The 21,481-nt window shown below is 57.1% G+C and overlaps 1 protein-coding gene across 22 annotated transcripts in view; it reads right to left on the bottom strand.

Moving 5' to 3' along the window:
* The window catches only part of RAPGEF1 (Rap guanine nucleotide exchange factor 1), a 134,754-nt gene that overhangs the window by 19,185 nt on the left and 94,088 nt on the right, over positions 1 to 21,481 (bottom strand). For 8 of the 22 annotated variants that reach the window (XM_032307913.1, XM_032307923.1, XM_032307916.1 and 5 more), the window contains 4 exons: positions 16,857 to 17,056; positions 14,554 to 14,712; positions 1,061 to 1,333; positions 160 to 252 (listed from right to left, as the gene is read on the bottom strand). In XM_032307913.1, coding sequence (XP_032163804.1) covers positions 160 to 252; positions 1,061 to 1,333; positions 14,554 to 14,712; positions 16,857 to 17,056 — 725 coding nt within the window. The remainder of the gene's footprint in view (positions 1 to 159; positions 253 to 1,060; positions 1,334 to 14,553; positions 14,713 to 16,856; positions 17,057 to 21,481) is intronic. The other 14 variants (XM_032307931.1, XM_032307933.1, XM_032307930.1 and 11 more) reach the window with 9 other exon arrangements.

Here is a 21,481-nt window from a genome sequence, read left to right as displayed (position 1 = left end):
TCCTTGGCCAGGCCTGAAGCGCACCACATGTACTGCAAGCAGGGGGAGGACCTGCTCTGGGAGCCTCGTCCTCTCCCCACGGAGCCATGCAGGCTCCTGGCCAGGCAAAAGCAGGGCCCGGCCCGGCCGCATGCACGAGGCCGCCCTGACGTTACTTACGCCTCGAGAGCGAGCCAGCTCCTCGCTGCTCTGGCCAGAGGAATACAGATTGACGTATTCACCCTCACCAGCCTCCTCACTGGTGTTTTCACTCTGGGGGAGACAGGATGAGAGGAAATGCACATGTGACAGGCCTGCAGCCACCCCGCACGGCTCAGAGAGAGCGGCCTGCCGGGCCGGCCCTGAGCGGGACGCTGGGGAGGAGGAGCGGATGGCGGCAGCCGCCCTCGCTGCTCCTGGAAGCTTCTCCCAGGCCCGAGAAGGCTGCGCTTCGGCCACCTCTTGCCTCTGCGTTACGGGGGACACAAGTTTCCTGCGGGACCTTCTCCAAAGAGGTCGAGGGCCATTCAAACTGCCCCCAGGAGGCACTGCGGCCGCGGGGCCTGCAGGCTTCCTGGCGCGGCAGGAGGAGGGCCGCGGGGGCAGAGGCCACACCGCCCAGTTGACACCTGCCAGCCCGTCCACGGCCCCCCGAGTGACACGGCCCGGCAGCAGGCCCTCCACCAGCACCACACACAACCGCACATGCAACTGGCCCCGACTGCTGTCAGAGCCCTCCGTCGGCAGCTGTCTTCCCAGCGCGTCGGCAGCTTTCCCTAACACACGACCCCACAGAAAAGCGGGAGCACTCTCCGTCTCAGCCTTATGAGGACAGTCTCCAAACGGTCACCAGTTGTTTTTGGAAAATCAGATTCCCCACCGGACAGGAACTCTGTACAAAAGGTTCCCACTGCTGTTCTGGAAACAGGCTACTATGGCACCCTGTGACCTTCCGGGGACCCGGATTGTGCCCCACTGCCACCGGTGCGTGCACCGGCAACGGGCCTGGCTGCGGGAACAGCCACACCGGTCTCTCAAAACGGGCAGCCCCACGTGGAGGGGGTATGCGCGGAGTTCTCACCGAAGGCGTCTGGGGCGAGTCAGTGAAAGAGGTTTCGGAAGGAAGGCAGACAGTGTTCCCATGAAAGTTGCTCTCCTGAGAAGATGAGAGAGGCCCGTCCACGGTGCTGGGAGGCAGACTGGCTACGGTTGGCCCCGCTAAGTCAGAGCTCTGAGACTGGTGGACGGGTGGGAAGTGTGGAGAGGAAGAGGAGGTAGACGGAAGGAAAGGCTGAACGGAAGCTTGGTTGTGAGGCACGAAATCCTGGGAGTAGGACCTAAACACAGATTTATACTACGGAAGCAAAGCGGAAGACAGACACAAAAACGGGAAGACGGGAGGAAGAGACGAGACAAGAGAAAAAGTCATTAGATTAACTCAGCTGAGCTGCGCGGGCTGTGCACAGTAATTCTAACGAGGACCACCGATCAGGCCAAACCAACCCCCGCATTCCTCTGGCCGAGGTGGCCCAACCCAGACACATCCTCCCTTGAGAAGGGCCTGAGGACCGACCAGCGCCATCTTCCATGTCTGAACAGTGGGACGCGGGCACCCCCAAAGAAAAGCCAGCCCCCACGCTGCACCGGTAATCCCACTCTGCCCTGTCCGAGAATCCAACCTGCCAAACCCAAACCCTGCGACGTCTTCAGGAACCTCCTGGCTAAATTCAGTATGTGGACTCATACACCTGGGTCATATTTAGTCATTTTGAACCTTTTGCATGAAACTCCTTGGTTTTATCCCTTGAAAGTCCAACACTGCAGCCTTTTAAATACCATAATCCACCTGAAATGCTTTTGGGGAGGGAAAGATTAGGCCTTAAAAATGGTTGGAAGGATCGTATTATCAAAATGCTAAAAATTTCTGACTTCATGTCCTTTCCTATACAATCTTTTCTTTTTAAAACAAATGACAGGGTCTTGCAGTGCTTCTGATACCAGCCTAGAGCTGCAAGGCCACACTCTCTCAAATTCTCATCAAGACCGAGTCTGAAGTCGGGCTGGGGGGCGGTGGTGGTGGTGACAGTGGAATGCAGCGTCTCAGAGTCAACAAGCGCTGTCCGGGCCTGGGCTCCGCTGTGGGAGGACGGAGAGAGGAGCTCTGGGACCAGGGGCCACCAGGCTCAGAACCTGACGATGTCACCATTTCCGACAAAGGGCCTGACAACCTGATGCTGTCACAGGCTAATGGGAGAGGGACATGTGGGAGGGTCTGCATCCGAAGTCCTTGCCAGGCCCACCTGCCCCCTGTAAACGTCAGAATCTGGCAAGAGCTGAGCTCAACATAAATGCTCACTCAGATGTTCTCTTCGTTTTCCCACTGGGTTTTCGGAACCCAGGACAAGGAAAAGGAGAAAGAAGAAATCAAATTTTAAACAGGAGGTTAAAGCCACTCACCTCCTTAAGTGTTTTTGTGAAGTTACACTTTGCCCCGGACTGAGAGTGGCCACAACTCAAGTGACAGGCACACGCTCCCCTCCATCCCGCCTGCTGCTAGCCCTGGCCCCGGCCCCTCCCCGGCTGGGCTGATCAAAGCCCCCTCTGGCTCTGCTGGTTTCCATCAGACCCAGGCCACCTGCCTGTGGTGCCTACTCTCTCTTGCACATTCTTCTTCTCCACCTGACTCCCCAGATCAAGACTAACCTGTACATGGCCAAACACATCAGTGGGGAGAGCTGTCCACGTTCTGAGAGACACACTGAGGGTGTTCAGCTTCCTCGTAAGAAGCTCCGTGTCCATCCTTCTTTCTGAACGAGCTGCACGTGGGCAACCCCAGCTCCGTAGCTCTCAGACAGGGGTGGGGGGACGGAGATGCCAAGCGCCCACTGTGCTCTCACCAGCCAGGTGCCACGTTTCACTGGCCTCTCCCAGTGGCCACCCAGGCCAACCCAACGTAGGCCTTGCTGGGGATGGCAGTGGGATATAGGATTTGGGTCCTGGGACTCTCCACTGAATCCTTGGTCAACGTTCCCCACTGTGAGGCTCTCTCAATGGCCAGCGGACAGGAGGCCACCCCGAGAGACGCCCACACCGCCGCTTCAGGCAGTGGCTCTGGTCTCACTCGGGAGCCCAGCTCTCAGATCTCTCGTCTGCGCATCCTCAAGGGTAGGTGCTGCTGTGCTCTGCTGACTCGTGCACAAATCCAACTACTTTAAGATCAATATTGCTTAGGGTTTGTGCCTCCCAAATTCATATGCCGAAATCCTAACTCCCACAGATGGTGGTATTAGGAGGTGGGGAGACCAGGGGCCACCAGGCTCAGAAGCTGATGATGTCACCCACCACGTGAGAACACAAGGAGAAGACTGGGACCGAAAGGGGGCACCAGCCGTGCTGGAGGCCTGACCTTGGACCTGCAGCCTCCAGGCCCATGCTGCGTGTAACCACCCCATCTGTGCGACTGTGTCAGTCAGCATGAACAGACTAGGGCAGATGCCAGTCCTTTCGGGAGTTCCAACACTGTCCTCACAGACAGCCCCTGGCCCACACGAGCTCACTCAGCACACGAGCAGGCCCTGTGGTGACCGGGCAGCCGACGTGCCTACAGAAGCTAGGCCTGCGTGATCTCATGGTGCATCAGGTCTGACCGGACGAGCTCAGGGTGGCAGACGCACATGTACCAAGTGTGCCTCATCCAGGCGATGGCCAGGGCCACTGCGGCAGGCTCATCCTCAAGTCACCCAGACTGGGTTCTAGGCCTTCTCTTTCTACCCATGGGACCTCGGGTACATAACAGACATTCCTGAGCCTTGGTTTGTCTTTATTTATTTAAGTCACCTCTACACTCAACACGGGCCTTGACCTCACGACGAGATCAAGTCGCATTCTCCTCAGACTGAGCCAGCCAGGTACCCCAGTTCCTCCGCCTTTAGAACGAGCACGGAAACCCCAGCACTCCCCCTGGAGCGTCCGTGCGCACTGTCTGAGCACGGCGCTGTGGTCCTGAGCACGGAACCAGCCTGTGACGGTGTCCGCTCTCCCCCATCGCCTTCCGAAGCACCAGTCTGGGAACCCTCCAGGCACCAGGGCTGGGCTGGTCACAGGGTCCACCATGTATCTACCGAACGAAGGGACACGACGCACTGACTGAGATTGTAACTGAAGTGTCCAGAACAGCGCCCGCCTCACAGCGGTGGCTTGGCTCTGAGGGTGGAAGGGCAGTGGACAAGCTGTCCCCACCACCGTGGGACACTGCTGGGGGTGGGGGGAAGCTACGGACGTCCCAGGATGGCTGCCCCAAGGATGTGTGCCCCAGAGGAGCAGCGGGCGGGCCACCTTGGAGGAGACCAGGACAAAGCCTCCTGCCAGCTGCCCTTCCCCCCTGACCCCCTGCAGCTCTAGCCTCCGGTATTTCAGCTATGCAGTCCTGCTGGGCGGGGAGCCAAGCTTGAACAATACCTTCAACGGAGTGGGGAGAGACCAGGCACCGCTCTCTGAGCGCCACGGAGCACCCTCAGTGCCCCTCCTGCAGCTCGGGAGGGGAGGGCCATGTTAGGGCGCATCGTAGCACCACCGTGGACAAGGTCCGTCTCTGCAGATTCCCCGGAGAAGTACTTCCCGGCCTCCAAGACCACATTTCCTCATCATGGCAGGGAGAAAGGCAGGGGGCCGCTGAGCAGAAACGCCCCTGCATCACCGCCTGGAGCTTATTCTGGGACCTGCCTGGTGCCCGGCTGTGCTTCTGACAAGAGCTGCTGCTCTCTGTGGCGGGAATCTTTATTTATAGCCAGAGTGAGACCGCGCTGAGGACGCCATACCACCGGGAGTGGGGGAGGGGAGACTGCCTGGCTGGAGACTGCAGATTTCTGCAGAAGATCTGGGAGTGCCAGAGCAAGTTCCCAGGAAAGAAGCAGTTAGGAGGGGCTGCCTGGCCCCCAACGTCAGTTTCGATCACACCGTTAGCTCAAGTGCCAGCAAGGACCATCTGGGGAAGACGATGCCTGCTGGTCAGATGAGGGGCTAAGGGTTGGCATGAATCATCTCACATCATTGACACGAAGGGCTGCTGGGATCCTTATCACAAAGATGGAGAAGCAGGGTGACAGAGCGGGCCACACCTCACAACACACAGCTTGGATCCCAGGAGAGGGGCAAGGGATGTCCTAGTCACGGAACACTCTGGGCACGGGACAGGCCCCAGCCGTGTAACCCTACAGCTCTGTGGGACTCCTACGGCCCGGCTGGGAGCTCAGGCTTGGTCTGCAAGCCAGGGATGCAGAGACAACACCTGCCCTCCCGAAAGAAGATGCAGGAACAAGCAACCTGCTCTTCTGCAAACAGACGCGTGAACGAACGGCCGTGAGCCTTCTGGGTGGAGGAATGACGGCCGAGGACGCGCGCGCTGACCTGTGAGCGCGTGCACGAGAACGCAGAGCCACCTAGAGCTGGGCAGGCGGCGGTTTGCAAGGACACTGTTATCTCCTCTCTGGTCTGGCCTGGAAAATGACTAGGGACGAGCCCCGTGCTGGCAAGAAAGCAGGAGTGGAGACCTTGAAATGCAAAATTCTTTTTTTTTTTTTAAATTTTTAAAGATTTTATTTATTTATTTGTCAGAGAGAGAGTGAGCGAGAGCAAGCATAGGCAGACAGAGTGGAAGGCAGAGTCAGAGGGAGAAGCAGGCTCCCTGCAGAGGGCAAGGAGCCCGATGTGGGACTCGATCCCAGGACGCCGGGATCATGACCTGAGCCGAAGGCAGCTGCTTAACCAACTGAGCCACCCAGGCGTCCCGAAATGCAAAATTCTGATCCCTCACTGCAACAGTCATTCCGTTTAATTCCTGTGACCGTTGGGAGGGGGGCAGAGAGCATGCCAGCAGCTGTGGGCCAGAGCCACGGGCCAGCGACCCTGCCGGCCCTGCAGCGGCCGCGCCTGGAGCTATGAGCTTTGAGGCTTTCAACCCTCCCGATCACGAGCGACACAATCATTCAAGTGAATGGACTCACAGTCGTAAAGTGTCTGGGAAGCACAGAAGTTGCCAGAGATTGGCCATTACTGCCTTCTCTTGGCTCAAGCAAGGCTTCTGACTTCAGTGTTTCTGAATGCTGCTTACCAACACAGACAGGCTACTGGATGGCTGGTTTGCAGGCTTACGCCCCAGGGCGGCTGCTGCTGCAGTGTGGTTTGGGCTTCCTTCCCGCACAGAGAATCACCGGGAACCACAGCTCAGCACTGGTCCTGGGCTCAGGCTCCCCTTAAACCAGAGACTGCGAGTGTCAACACGACACAGGCCTAAGCGATTTCTCTTGGAACGAAGTCAAGCTTTTAACCACTGCACAGCCCCCTCTGCCATCTCTGGGGGATGGATCTCCTGCAGAGAAGCGCACTTGGTCTGGCTCTTACGAGAAGGAAAGTCACCAGGAAGGACCCTTGATAACATCGCTCGTCACTGGGAGGCACACTGGAAGAAGTGTGTTCCATGTGTCTCCTCTTTCCTTCCCCGGTCCCAGGCAACTCCCTCTTTACTGAAGCCTTCTTTGACTGGGGGGCGCGGGGGTGCCCTTTATGCCCAGAAGCAACTTCCTTCTTTGATGTCTTTGTGTTAATTTATAACAACTATGTTTTACATAACGTCAAGGGTAAGTTTCCAAAGCCAAGCAGCAGATTCTGAGGCTGATGCCACCAGCACCTACCCCAGAGGCCGCTCTCTGCTCCTGGCAAGGAGAGCTACTTGTGCTGAACCTGCTGGGAGGGGTGATGGGACAGTATTCATCTCCTCAAAGAAAGGCAACACCAGCATCACCCTGGATCCAAAAAATAGCTTCTTTGTGAATAAACTTCTTAGTGGAATCTATTTTTAAAAACAATTTGAACATTCTAATTACTATTTTACAATAAAGGATGTAAAACAAACAAACAAAAAAAAACCAAAAAAAAAACCAAACCCAAAATGTTTCTTGGGAGAATTTTAGGTAGTAGGATGGGTGAAAGTAGAAACATATTTCAGGGACACCTGGGTGGCTCAGTCATTAACTATCTGCCTTCGGCTCAGGTCATAATCCCAGGGTCCTGGGATCGAGCCCCGCATCGGGCTCCCCACTCAGCGGGAGGTCTGCTTCTCCCTCTCCCAGTTCCCCTGCTTATGTTCCCTCTCTGTGTCTCTGTCAAATAAATAAATAAATAAATCTTAAAAAGAAAGAAAGAAAGAAGGAAACGTATTACATTTCCTCTCACGTGACATATTTTTGCAAGCTGAATCACAAGATCCTTCTTGAAAACAGCGGACTTTGGGCTAATGATTTCATGGCTAGTAATATTCTTGCAAAAATCTCCAACACATTATAGGACGCTCTGTACGTTCACTAAATACTGACCTTGAGAACATCGACTCTTTACAGAAACGTTTAGTACAGACTAAAAAATGATTTAAATTCCGTTCTAGAAATCTGACTGAACTATTTCTGCTCCGCTTGGATTTAACCGGCATGCCGGGGACTCTGATTTACACTCCTTCTCAGAAGTCTATTTAGAGCAGTAGCTGCACTCTGAGGTGTCACAACACGAAGGACGAAAACCCTCTTCCTGCCGTCCAGCCGACACAGGGGCTTTTCACGTTGCCTTGTCCGGTCTCCACTACTGACCAGCAATCACGCAGTTCCTAAATATCAGACGAACACTGTTCCTCACAGTGGCGATCTGGCTTCTTCATCTCAGCTCTGAGACTCCGAGTGGACGACACGGTTCGGTTCTTCTCCTCCAGTTTCCCCACCGCTAGAGGGGATAAGCACGCAGTCCCTGAGCAGTGCCAAGCGGCCTGGACCGTGAAGGTCCAGGCGAGAGTCCGGGTGTGAGGACGGCATCCTTAGGGTTCATGTCACCACAGTACTTTCACAAGGACCAGGCAGGTCCTTTTGGTGCCAGACCAGCTGGACTGTCACAGATGGAGTCAGAGCACGTCTGCACAAGGGGCTACAGTTATGTCCTGGGTCTAAAGCTGGTCCAAGAGCAATGACCCTCCAAGACACCACAAGCACTAACAAAAAAGCAGAAAGAAGTCTTCAAAATAAGGGGCAGAAATGGCTGAGTCACCGTGGCTGCTTTGCGAGTCTCTGAGGCCGATGGTCTCTGAGCTCTGGTCTCGGGCCAGCCAGCCAGCAGCCACGGCCTTATGGGTTAGCAGAGAAGGAAAACAAGAAAGAAGCTGGGTTCTTGGCCCCAGTCTGGGACCAGTGTGTCTGACGCCTGGAAGTGGATGAGTCAGCATCAAGCTGTCGTAATGAAATGTGGGGAAGTGGGGAAGTTGGACGTGGTGACAGGTGGCCGAAGAGAGCTAGGTGCCTCCTTGGTCCCTTTTGGGTGAATTAAGATCCTTCTAGTCAGTTTGGCGTCACAAAGCGCTTGCCACTTGCTGGCTCGGCCCTGAGCTGCGTACTGAGGCCGCGAGCACACCATAAGCCCAGTCCTTACCCTCAAGGGGATTTACGACTTTGAGAAAAAATAAATAAAGAAATCTTAAAAATAAAAGAAAAGGGGGTACCTGGGTGGCTCAGTTGGTTAAGCACCTGCCTTCAGCTCAGGTCACGATCCTGGAATCCCAGGACTGAGTCCCCGCATTGGGCTCCCTGCTTCTCCCTCTGGCCCTCCCCCGCTCATGCTCTCTCTCTTTCAAAATAAATAAATAAACAAATAAAATCTTTAAAAAAGGGGGAAAAAAAGAAGAAGGAGAAGGCGAAGAAGAAACAGAAATCATCAGCAGGATGGGAGCAGAAGGGTTTGGCTGCTCCTGTCACGGCTTAGGGGTGTGGGATCTCATTTCCTACTGCGGGGAGCCCGGAGTCTCGTGAGACGGCTGCACCCGTGGCTGCAGAGTACACTCAGTGGTGAGCCCCCCAAATGGGGCAGAGCGCAAGTCTCTACAACTCCCAGGACCCGGAACGCCCCTGGCTCCCAAGGCTCGCATGCAGCGTGGTTCTCTCTCCGCCCGGCCCGACTGTCCGGAAGGCCGCTGGAACAAAGCCCCTCCCCGGGGAGAGCTGGAGCTTGGAGAAATAGTCCCCTCCCTGGGCAAGTGCTGTCCACGGACACTCCCCTGCTCTCCTCTCTCCAAGAGAGTGGGCTCCAAGCAGGGCAGGGAGCCGTAAAGACGAGGTGACCTCAGGAGGAAGCAAGGGACAGAGGCGAGGAAGGCGGGGCCTTCTTTCTTCCAGAAGACACACAGGGTGCTGTGCCAAGCAAGCCGAGCCCGAGGACTCTGCTTCATCCGGTGGTTGTCTTCCCCCCGCCCTGCCCTGCGGTCTCTCCTTCACTCCTTCCCTCCCCGCGCGGCCGTTACACCAGTGTTTCCGCCCACGTCCGTCTCCACGGCAGCCGCTGGTCACCGCGAGGGACAGATGCAGCAGCGGGCCTTCGGGAGCTACCCCGGGTCTGAGGGAGGGGGCCCTCACTGCGGCACTGCGGGGGGACAGCACGGCGGAGACACCGCCTGCGAACGGGCGCTCCGGTGACAGCATGCGTGCTGCCGTCCGAAAACCCGGGTTCCACACCTAGAGAGTCACCATCTGCTCAGAACGGGACACTGGCAGCTCTAGAGACACCCCCCCCCCAAAACTGCCCTTGGTAACTGAACTCCTCAAAATGATACACACTTGACTTCCTGACCCTGAAGAGCTTTTTTTGTTTTTAAAAAATGACTGTTGCTGTGGATCCTGTTCAAGCTTCACAAAACCTGGGTCTTCCGGTGGCTTTCCCTATTCAGAATCATTCTGGAGGCCACAATGGTAAAGGGTATTTCCACAGATTCCTAGCACCCGAACAGACCTCTCGGTGACAGTACAAACCTGCACCTGCCGTCAGCCAAAGAAAGATGCACCAGAAGACAGTCTGGGGATGGAGGAAGGGGATTTATCCGACAGCAACACTTCAATACCTGAACAGTACTGGCAACCTTAACGGTTACTGAGAGATTTTCTTTGTCTCTTCTTAACTTGTAAAAAAGTATTTCATTTGAGAGAGAGAGAGAGAGAGACAGAGAGAGAGAGAGGGAGACAGAGGTGGAGAGGGGCAGAGGGGAGAGCGGGAGAAGCAGGCTCCCCACTGAGCAGAAAGCCTAACGCGGGGCTGGATCCCAGGGCCCTGGGATCAGGACCTGAGCTGAAGCCCCAGATGCTTCACCGGCTGAGCCACTCAGGCCCCCAGGAGAAAGTCTCACTACCTTGGTCAAGAGTAAAGTGAACGTAGACCCGATCCAACTTTTAAGATTCTTTTTACATTCACAAGACCAGGATTCAGAAGCAGAGCCAATGCAAGCCAAAGAAGTACCAAGGAGAGGAGACAGCACGTGGGAATTCAGTGCGGAGGGAGAGGGCTGACAGCCGAGTGACCGGACCTGGAGTGCAAGCAGAAGGCAGGCAGCCAACATGGCAGGGCTGCGGGGAGAATGCAGGGGCAGCTCCGGGGGGAGCACTGACAAGAGAGTCTGGGGACAGAAAGAGAGGACCCTCGGGACATGTCAGAGAGCCGTCTGCAGGAAGTCCCACCACTGAAGCACCTCCCAGCGCCCCCAGGGGCAGGCACGTGGCCAAGGCCCAATGGGATCAGGCTGGGAACACAGGCCCGGCCTCCCTGGGCCTCTCGGAGGCTGCCCATGGCTCTCCACATCTTTCCTGCTCTCACTCAGTCCTAGTTTCCCTAAACACTTTACTGAACAGGGCGTAATGGCCCAGAGACCACACGTCAGGTGTGGACGCCTGTCTGCACGGATGCTCCACTTCCCTAGGACGCAGCATGAGCCGGGCAGGACAGACAGTCCACGGACTGCAAGCGAACACCCGTGGGACGAGACAGCTGAGCAGAGCAGAGCAGATGCAGTGGAAGATGCTGGGTGGGGGGCACCCCCGGCCTGACCCTCAAGGGCCGTGCACAGGAGGGAGCGGCTGGGGAAGCTGTCTGCTTCAGTTAAGGAGTGCTGACCCTGAGGACGCGCGGAAGGGCTGACGAGGGGCACCACCCTTCGGCCAGCTCCCCCATAACCTTGATCCCCGAGCACTCACCCCTGAGGCCCCTTCCAGAATGCACATTAGGCTTTCTGGCTCCCATCCTCCAGGCAGGTCTTTTTGTGTGGAACATCTCAGATTTGTTCTCCCGGACCTTTACCCCTTACCTACCTGAAATCCTAACCGTCCTTCAGGCCACAGCCGCCTCCCCTGCAGAGCTCTGCCTGACCTTGTGCTGGCTCTGCAACCCAGGGTGCTCCCACGGACAGCCTGTGACTCTCCTGGCCTTACTCACACGCTGCCTCAGGATCCCTCCCGCGGCACGACTGCACGGGGGGAATCCCTGTGCTTGCTGCGTAACTCGTCCGGAACACCGGGACGACGGAGGAAGGCGTGTTTTCGGCCCTACTTCAATTCAGCTTGGTCAATGCAGCTTTCCTGCTCTAATTCAAGAGATTTTGTTTTGTTTTCTTTTTCTTTTTTCTTTTTTTTTTTTTTTAAAGATTTTATTTATTTGACAGAGAGATCACAAGCAGGCAGAGAGGCAGACAGAGAGAGAGGAGGAAGCAAGCTCCCTGCTGAGCAGAGAGCCCGATGCGGGGCTCGATCCCAGGACCCTGAGATCATGACCTGAGCCGAAGGCAGCGGCTTAACCCACTGAGCCACCCAGGCGCCCCGATGTTTTCTTTTTCTTTAAAGAGAGAGTGTGACCGCACGCACAAGTGGGTGGAGGGGCAGACAGAGAGAGAGAGAGAGAATATCTTAAGCAGGCACCACACTCAGCACAGAGCCCGAAGCCAGGCCCGATCCCACGACCCTGAGATCATGACCTAAGCTGAAATCAAGAGTCGGACACTTGACTGACTGAGCCAGGAGGTTCCTGGGAGGCATTCAATGGTTAGAATCTTCCCCAGCAGAAGGAACAGGTCGGCGAGAGGGTGAGGCGTCGTCACATCTGACAACAGCTATATTCCCAAGGGGCCCCCCTTCAGAATTCCATGTTGGAAGGATGACACAGGCCCCGGAACGACAGAACGATGAGATTCAGGAATACAGGGCTGCTCTGAGAACAACCCAAAGCCCTCCACCCGGGGCTCATCTCAGAATGCAAGCAGAGAACACACGAAGAATATGCTGGCATGGCACTAAACCACTTCTCTGGGGTGTCAGCACATCAGATGTCAAATGTCCCAAACATTCAGGCCATTACTAATAGCTCTGGGGGCTGGGGGACTTTCCTTTTAAGAAATAAAGCCCCTTCGGGGCGCCTGGGTGGCTCAGTGGGTTAAAGCCGCTGCCTTAGGCTCAGGTCATGATCTCAGGGTCCTGGGATCGAGGCCCGCATCGGGCTCTCTGCTCAGCAGGGAGCCTGCTTCCTCCTCTCTTTCTCTGCCTGCCTCTCCATCTACTTGCGATTTCTCTCTGTCAAATAAATAAATAAAATCTTTAAAAAAAAAAAAAAAAAAAAAGAAATAAAGCCCCTTCCCGGGTGGCTCAGTTGGTTAAGCAACTGCCTTTGACACAGGTCATGATCCTGGAGTCCCGGGATCAAGTCCCACATGGGGCTCCCTGCTTGGCAAGGAGTCTGCGTCTCCCTCTCACCTCTCTCCTCTCATACTCTCTCTCTCTCTCTCAAATAAATAAATAAAATCTTAAAAAAAAAAAAAAAGAAAGCAAGCCCTTCAGTAGCTCACTCCCCGGGGCTGCACTGCAGCACTGGGGCGGAGGATGCCGTCTTTCCAGCGCAAGGTGGCCTGACTCTCCCCTGCGTCCCAAGGGATGAAAACCATGACACACTCACGCCCCAACTTCACTGAAATACCCTCAAACTTTCATCAACTCTGTAGCAAACAGTTCTGATCACTGACAGCCCTCCAACCCCAAACTGTTCAAAAGGGACATTGTAGATGCTTTCTTAGGATAACTCACACTTACTTTCTGTTCACAGAGTGGGAAAAAACAGTCAAGAGCTGGATTGTGTAAAGGCCAAGTTTTGCAGGATTTGTGAAAGGAGCTTGCCAGAAATGCCTGCTGAGGAAACAGAGGGTGTCTGTGTGCCAGGGTAGGGCCAGGAGTGTGGAGGAACAGGCGTTTAGCCTTTCTACGGCAAGCGCACAGTTGCTCAGGGCTCTAAAAAGGTAGGCCCTAGCCCCCAAAGGAGCAGTGCATTCCTCACTGCAGGCAGGACTGTTTTAACGTGGGCCACGGATGGATGGTTCCCAAAGACAGAAACCAGACAACACCACACTGGGAGCCCGAGCTTGGCGAGGTCTCTGAGTCACCAGGCTGTAGAGTTCTGAAAAGGAAGTCCAGGCAGATGAAGCCCCATGTCCCAGCTCTCACGTGCAGAACAAGGACGGAGCCGAGCCCAGAACCCAGAACTCTGAGAGCAAGAGCTGTAATAATAAAACTTTCCTGTGTGATTTTACTCAATCTCCACAATCACCAAATAAGAGACACGTGTGATCTCAAAGGAACGAAACGGAGGCAGGAGGCATAAACAAACTACCCAACGGCAAAGCCGATCTCAAGCAGAACCCAAACACGGCCTCAGCCAAGCTCTTCCCGGGCTGCTCAGTCTCATCTCAATACACTGAAGGAAGAACGTGGCCGTTCGGGTGTCTGGACAGACGCGGATTTCAGCAGAAGGTAACAGACCAGTACTTGCCTCTCCACGGGTTAATGCCCGCTATGTGTTGGAAGGAAACTGTTTACAGAAACAGCAGCGCCCGTTCCCCTCCCGCAGCCATGTTCCTCGGCAAGGTGACTGGGCAGTAGCTCCCGGCGAGTGGCAGAGCCCAGTTCCCTACTCCTGGAATCCCAGATCAGCCTTGTGATTCAAGCGAGAGAATGCCAGGAAGTGACAGAGTGGGCCGGTTCTGAGCCTAGGCCCAAAGACCCCCGCATGCTCCCATCCGTTCCTGCGGCCGCAGCAAGCCCGGGCTGGCCTCACAGAGGCCGGTGGGTCCAGAGGGGCACAGCCACAGCCACTGCGGCTGGTAGTCCCAGCAGAGGTCCCAGAGACGTCGGTGAGGACAGCCAGCGCCAGACGGGCCGTCCGTCACCCCACCAGCCTGTGTCCTAAGTACTGACAAACAGTTGCTGCCATTTTAAGCCGCAGAGTTTGCAGTGCCTTACTACACAGCAGAAGTTAACCGGCAAGGCCCGTGGACTCAGACTCAAACTCTGTCCTGCCCTGGTAAGGCCTGCTCTCCCTGGCCTTGCTTCCTATGGGAGGAGGACTTCTCTTTCAATACAGAACACTTACAGGGCAGACGCACAGCCCAACGGGAAACCAGGGTAAAAAGGCCAAACAAAGTATTTCTGCCAGCTAACACCTGAGTGGTGATGCTGAGAGCGACCCACTAATGTTTCCTGGTCCCTAACCCCACCCTGCCTACCCCACCACTTCACACAGTCCCCCGGGCCACAGAGGACCAACTGCGCATGCCCCTTCCCGTCTAGTGCAGGGTCTGTAAGGGGACAGAGTCAGGGCTGGGCAGCGGCACACAAGTCAGGAGGCACAGGCGACAAATGAACGCTCACACTCACGTTGCCAAGCAAAGAACAGCAGGGAGCGACTCACCGAGGGCACAGGCAAGGTGCCGTGCCGGCTGAGAAAGGAGTTAGAGACGGACACACTGATGCCCTGAGTGGCACTGCTGTCCTCGGGGGTGAAGGCCACTTTAGTTTGCTGGACACAGTAGGAGACAGAGGAGAAGGAAGCAGCAGCATAGGAGGCCTGCTGGACAGAAGGACGAGAGAAGACAGGGAAGGAGGGAGAGAAGCAGAGAACGGTCAGGCGGGCACACACAGTCTCACAGGCTGCTGCCTAACTCTGCCTGGACGTTCTGGAGAGGGACGGCTTCTTGGCTCAGCAGAGGAATCCAAGATGCCCGCCTGAGTCTACTCGGACGAGAGGGTGCGCTCCTTCACCCCCTGCGAGGGATCTAGAAAGCTAACCGCCCTACCACTGGAAGTGGTGGCAATGTGGAAGCAGGCCAGGGGGGCTCGGGATCCAGCTCTGGCACGGACTTGGGGTCTCATGGTCCTCCCCTGGGGAGCAGACCCTGGGGTTATTCTTGCTTCCACAGAGGGTGCTGCTGGAGCCGGGTCGCCTGGCTTTGAACCTGGGTCTCACCATTTGGGACATGTTTGGCCTCCGGCATTATTTAAAGCTCCGTGTGCCTCAGGCTCTGCATCTGTAAAATGGGGACAACTGTCTAGGCCCGTCCGTGTGTAAAGTGCTCAGAGCCAGGCCTGCCGCACGGCACCAGGCCGGTGGGCACAATGAGAACTACTATTTTTGCTGGTGAAATGGAGCTCAAGCCTTCCTGCGTCTGTGTCCGCGAGAGGGCAGCCACATAGCAGACACAGCCCACGTCACGAGCCGCGCCGGGCTGCAGCCAGAGCTGGGCTTGGCCCCCATCTTCTACTTCCCGTGGCGGGTGGGCTCCAGTGAAGTCCCTCTGGCTCCCTTAGCCTCAGCTGACTTAACGGGGGGTGGGGGTGTGTGTGACAGAGGCCATGGGGAGCACCACACGAAGCCAAAGAGAAGCCGCAGTGCGGACACAGGGGGCGCTCAGAAGGGCGTTGGCCCCACTCCTGGGCCCCTCGCTACCGCCCTGCAGCAAGCGGAGGGCTCGGTGGGCTCCCCCATTCAGGCTCTGACTCCGAGTGCTCCCTAAGGGTCTGTGTGAAGGCCGGGGGCTCCATGGTGCGGAGATGTCCGAGGATGACCGATGGGCACCTGTGGACACTGGCAGGAGGACCTGAGATGTTTCAGATCTCGACGAGATCTAATTTGACTGTTCAACCATACATTTTAGGTCGGGGTCCCTGGGGCAGGTGTTTCTATTTCCATGATAAAGATGGTTTCCTGAAACATTTTCACAGCCACGTAGATTCATACTGGGGCATATTCAGGTGTTCATGGAATGGGTGAAGACCTGAGGTGGGTGACTTGCCCTGAGTGCAAGTCGTGAGACACAGCTAGGCCCGGGCTCTGCCTGGTCAGCCCGAGCTCACCAAATGCGGGAAAGCTCAGGGGCCCCTGGGGCGGGGCAGGGGCTCGAGGAGTAACCCAGGGTCAGAAAAGGCAGGCCAGCACCTCTGTGTCCTCTCTCGAAGGACGAAGGATGGCCAGGCCCCTCTGCAGTGGGAACACTACCAGGCTGGCCCGGCCGATGAGCGTTGAAGGCACGTGCAGCTCTGAACGGGTCAAGAATCCCTTTGCACTCCTCCCGGTGAGTTGCTCAGACTCAACCATCTGACCACAGTCCCCCTGGTTGGTAAACTGGGAGCCGTAGGGACAAGGTTCCGGAGGGACGCAGCAGGCACACGTGATCTGCCCGCCTGCCGGCTCAGTCCCGGGCAGGACAGCCCGCCCTCTGTGCTGACTTGGGCTTCGTTACCTACAGCCCCTACAGGGGCTCCTCGCACAGGGGGTTTTTCAGAGGAGCTAGGGTGCCACGCCGGGAACACAGAACGGCTCTGTGTAAGGCCATCGTGCTTCAATAGAGCTTGTTTCCACGGGGCCATCCCTGGCCAGGGTGGGGTGTCAGTCACTCCGCGTAGTTGGGCCATTATGTAAATCAAGTCCACAGATGGGCCTACACAGACCAGGCCCTGTGCCCTGACTGAGTCCCTCCTTTCTGGGAGGTCTATATCGGAGCCAGAGAAGAGAGGGAAATAGAAGAGACTGTCAGCGGAGAAAGCAGACACTCTGAGCACCAGCCAGGCCCAGCTGCGCGGGGCTGCTCTGGGAGAGAAAGGCGCCGCCACCCCCGGGGTGGGGCGTCGGGGGAGCCCGGCGGAGGAAGCAGAGCGCCCGCGTGGGAAGCCGCGCGGTCCCAGCAGCAGAGGGTCCCCCGGCGGAGGGCGGCTTACCAGCTGCCGCTGCTTGGGGGGCAGGGCGGGGGGCGGCGCCAGCTCCTGCGGGGCCTCGGTGCTGAACGAGTCGTTGAAGCCGTACACCTCCATGAGGAGCTTGTTCTTCTGCTGGTAGATGTGCTCGTTCTGCGGCGTCTGGTAGAACACGGACGGCTGTGGCTCTGAGTAGTCCTCCAGCAGCTGCATGTAGGCCAGCACTGCGGGGTACACGGGGCGGGGGGGGGCGCCCGGCATTACTGGGGGCAGCTGCGGGGCACACAGCTGAACCCCCCCACCCCAAGAAGGCCCCTCCCTGCGCGGCCAAGCCATGGCCAGGCCCAAAGAGCACCCCGCCCCCCACCATGCTGCCCAACCAAAACCCACGGCCACACAGCAAGGGTGAGCCCCACGCAGGCTGTGGCTCTGGCCGACAAGGACGCATCAGTGCAGGCTGGGTGACTCACACACAGCACTGTGGCGGAGAGGGGACAATGGGGGAGGCCAGGACCTGCGGGAAATCTCTGTACTTTCCACTCAGTGGTGCCCTGAACCTAAAACCACTCAAAAAACCCTCTCTTTAACCGCTTTAAAAAGTAGTCTGTTTTTTAAAAAACTTATGGGGGACCCCCCACACTCCCCAAAAAGCCCTGGGGTTTCCTGGCACCCTGTGGTCGCACCCGAGGCTAGGCACCACTTCCCACTCCTCTGACCCCAGATGCGTGGTCTTCCTCCGCTCTTGGGAACAATCAGGGATGGGTGCATGTGTCCTGCCGAGCAGGCTCTCCCCTGCCTGTGGCTTGGCTTCCCCAGAGGCTCCGCACCAACCGTCCGCCCAGCAGCCCCTCCTTGTCTCTCCATGGCATCCTCTTAGCCCTTCCCATAGTCCTGAGCCACCTGTGGGACTGTCCCACATATGTGATTTTACCGGGCACCTACGTGTTGGGCACCAGCTCAGGGGCTGGGATCACACAGGGACCAGCAAGCAAGTCTTCTGTTCGTGTGAGGCTCACACCCTCCCAGGAGACAGAAAACAGACCAGGTGTGAATGCTGGGGACAGAGAGTGAAGTGGTTCGGTGCTGGGGGCTTCTCCAGAACACGGAGAAGCTACCTGAGGCCTTCCACACGGAGGCTGCAGGCTGGGCAATGGCAAAGGCCGGGCCACGGGTCCAGAAAGCAGAGCACAGCCAGAAAGGGGAGACTGGAAGGAGTGAGGCAATCACTTGGGAGGGTCAGGAGAGGCTGTGGGAACAGGGCAACGCGGCCGGCCTGCTGCCATACCAGTGGGAACCTACAAAGGGTTCCCCACCAGGCTGGCCTGGAGCTGCTTTGTCTTGAGAAAACAACTCTGGGGCCATGCGGTTGTTTAGGTGACAGATTGTGGTGTGGCTGGAGGTGGTGAGGTTGATGTGATTCAGGATACATGTTCAAAGCAGATAAAACAGGATTTACTGCCTGTTCCTGGAGAGTTGAAGCTACCGGAGGACAGGGCCAGCCCATGTCTACCGCTGCCCCACCGGCGCCCGACACACAGCAGGGTCCACAGATCTCTCTAGAATGAATGAGTGAACGAAACACACCTCATCCATCCCGACCACGTGACTTGCCAAACCAGGCAATGGCCCTGGGTGGGTCTTGTGAAGCCCCCACTGGGTAAACATAAAGTAACAGCCACTAAGTCCCACTCTCCCTTCGAGCCCAGAGGCTGCAGAACATCCTGGTGGGAGGCACAGCCCGTGAGGAAAACACATGCACCCTCTCCTCCCTAAACCTCCTTCAGAAAGCCTGGCCCTTGCCACCCTCCTGCTCCCCTGGGGTAGCTCTGCCCGTAGCTTCAAGGCCGCCCAGGGGCAGGCTCCCTGACTCAGCCGGGCACCCTCACGGCCAGGGAGCCCAGCCACAGATGCCAGCAGGGGCCTCGACCGCCCGGGGAGGCAAAACATCTCAAGGACCCCGCCTCGCAGGCACCCTGTCCTGAGGCAGGCGCGGAGCCCTCAGCCCTTGCATGGGGGCATCAGTGTGCACCTCACTCCCACCTGGGGTTAGCGATGGGAGCCCCAACTCCAGAGCCAGGCCCTTCTACACGCTCTATAGGTTCGGGGCAAGTGATAGCTCGGAGTTGACTGTGTCCGGCCCTTTGGCCCCTCATGAAGCCGGGAGGCTGGGTGGGAGCAAGCCTTTTCTGATCCTCCTCTCTCTGTGGGACGGGAACCCACATCTGACCCTCCCCACAGCGAAGTCCAGGTCAAGGCTGGCCTGAAGTGCGGGACCGCCCTCCCGTTCTCTTGGAGGTGGAGGGAGCGCCCGAGAGTGAGGGAACTCCCTATAAGCACGAACATGTGCATGTTTGCAGGGAAAATGCGGTTATGACAGCTTGATCCGTGAGTGAGGAACGAGGGCTGAGGAGTTCACTTGCAGGGCTGCGGCACACACACTAGGAGGGAGCTAGTGACGAAGGGAGCTGGGAAGACAAAGGGTCCCAGGTTTGAAGGCAAAGGAACTTCGGTGTGTGTATGGGCCGGCACAGGAACGGCAGCGGTCGACGGTACCGTCCAGAGCCGGGTGCTTCCTCCTGGGTCACGTCACAAGTGCTGGGAAGGAGCACCTGCTGGACACCCAGAAAAAGTGTCCAGTACAATTCCGCACAGATTCATTCCGTATTTTCACATGGCCTGAGGCTGGGGGCTTAACTGGAGACCCTCAGCTGGGGTCAAGGTAGACAGGGAACATCCTTCTCTGCAGTGTCTTTCTGGTGCCCTTCACTGGAGGAGAGGGTACAAAGTCATCTCCTTTATTTCAAAGAATCAATAAGAAAGTCTTCACTCCAGTGAGCACAGAGCAGAGCGTGGCTGTAACTGGCGGGTAGGAAATGGTGGTCTTGCCCAGGAGGGCACCGCTGCCTGAAGGCAAGTGTAGCTCGCCACCCCCTCGAGCCCCGTGATGCTCTTCTGGCGTGCTGCACGACTGACACCATGAGGTTCTAGAGGAAGGTGCGAGCCTTAGAAGGGGATCCCAAATGCCCACCGAGTGCTCCCTAAAAGGACTAAACTTCCTGACTAAAACAGGAAGTTTCAGTAAGAACTGACCTTCCGGATGTCTAAGCGCTTGCTGGGACCTGCTCCCAAGCACAGAGACAGTAGTGAGGTTCACGACCTTCAAGAAATAAGTAAGACTGGGTCCGTTTCAAAGGTAGCACGGGAGCTCCGAGAAGAGAGCAGCAGGTGTCACCGGGCAAGCTCGGCAGGCTGGCGTGCCAGCTGGCACCGAGGACTGCGGGCAGCGATCAGGAAGCTCGTCGGGCACAACGGGCTCGGAGGGCTGCCCTCAGCAAGAGGACCCTCAGGGCATCAGTGCAACCCAAAGGAGAAGGACACTATGATATCAGGACTGTGTACGTCTGAGCTTTGTCCAGCGTCAGCCAAATACAAGAGATGATGACTCGCTCCCTCCTTTCCCAAGTGACTTTGCAAGTCTTCCACCAGGTCAAAGACGGAACTCCTCACGGGTTCCCACGGGGAGTGAAGAGTGGACTGGAGACTAGGACCAGGCCTCAACTTTGGGGGTCCTTTCATGGGCACAAAAAAAGACCTCCTGCTGCCTGGAAGTTACTACTGAAACCCACACGGTCTCCACAAAGGAGGGCCGGATCCAGATCTGCCAGATCTGCCACCCAGCTGCCAGCTGTCGCCGGCAAGGCTCAGTTCCTTTGCGCTCCGGTTTCTTCTATAAACCACGCTAGTATCACTGCCTGAAGCCAGCGAAGACTGAACACGATGGTGTGTGAAGCTTTAGCCCAGGGCGTGCCACACCTTAAGCTCTTAGTAGTTTTTCAAGGTTTGCAGACACAAGTGCTACAGACAGTGATGGAAGAGATAAAGCCTAAAAATAGATGTCTAAATAGAAAATATTTTTAGCCACTGGAGACTTGAGGCTGTTGGAAAGGGAAGAGCGGCTGCCTCCCCTCCTGCTCCTCTCCGCAGCCCCACATGGGCCGTGGCCCACACCTGCTCTGAAAGCCGAGAAGGTGAGGCCCCTGGCTCCATGGCCAGGCCACACCAGGCACCTGCTGCAGTGTGCACGATCAGTCGCGCCCTGCGTTCTGGGTTCAGAGGATTCCGGGGAGAGGAAAGGGTGTGCACCCAGAGCGGCACACTGCTTGAGTCAAGGTAAGCGGGGTCGAGGGAAAAGGCCAACAGCTCTCCAGATGCTTGCCAGCGCAGAGGGAGAGACACTGAGGGGAACATCCCCGGCACTGCCGCTGGCGGTCTCCCGCTAGCAGCGGCGGTCCCCGCTGGTGGTCCCCTGTTTCTCACAAGTGAATGGCAGATGGGAATGACCTCTCCAGCCCTGCAGAGCCAGCTCTCCCTCCAGCTGGGGGCCGAGACCACCCTAGGCCAGGACGCAGCCTGGGCGACACCCAGCAAGGAGCTGGGAGACAAGGCCCACCCAGCCGCCCTCGGGGCTGGCCCCGCCACATTAACCGCTCCCCCCTTCTTCGAGGGTGGACCCCATGCCAGCTGGGGCCAATCAGATGTTCTCACTTGGGAATCTGGAAAGGAGAGTCAGTTCCTAGTTGGTGGACGTTCTCTGCTGGGCGCGTCAGCTGAGGCCAGGGAGCCCGGGGCTGTGTGGCCCAGGTGACCAC

This window comes from Mustela erminea, chromosome 12, assembly GCF_009829155.1.
Source record: "Mustela erminea isolate mMusErm1 chromosome 12, mMusErm1.Pri, whole genome shotgun sequence".
NCBI classification, from domain to species: Eukaryota; Metazoa; Chordata; class Mammalia; order Carnivora; family Mustelidae; genus Mustela; species Mustela erminea.
Note: the sequence above shows the minus strand (reverse complement) of the source record. Positions and strands in the feature narration are given on the sequence as shown.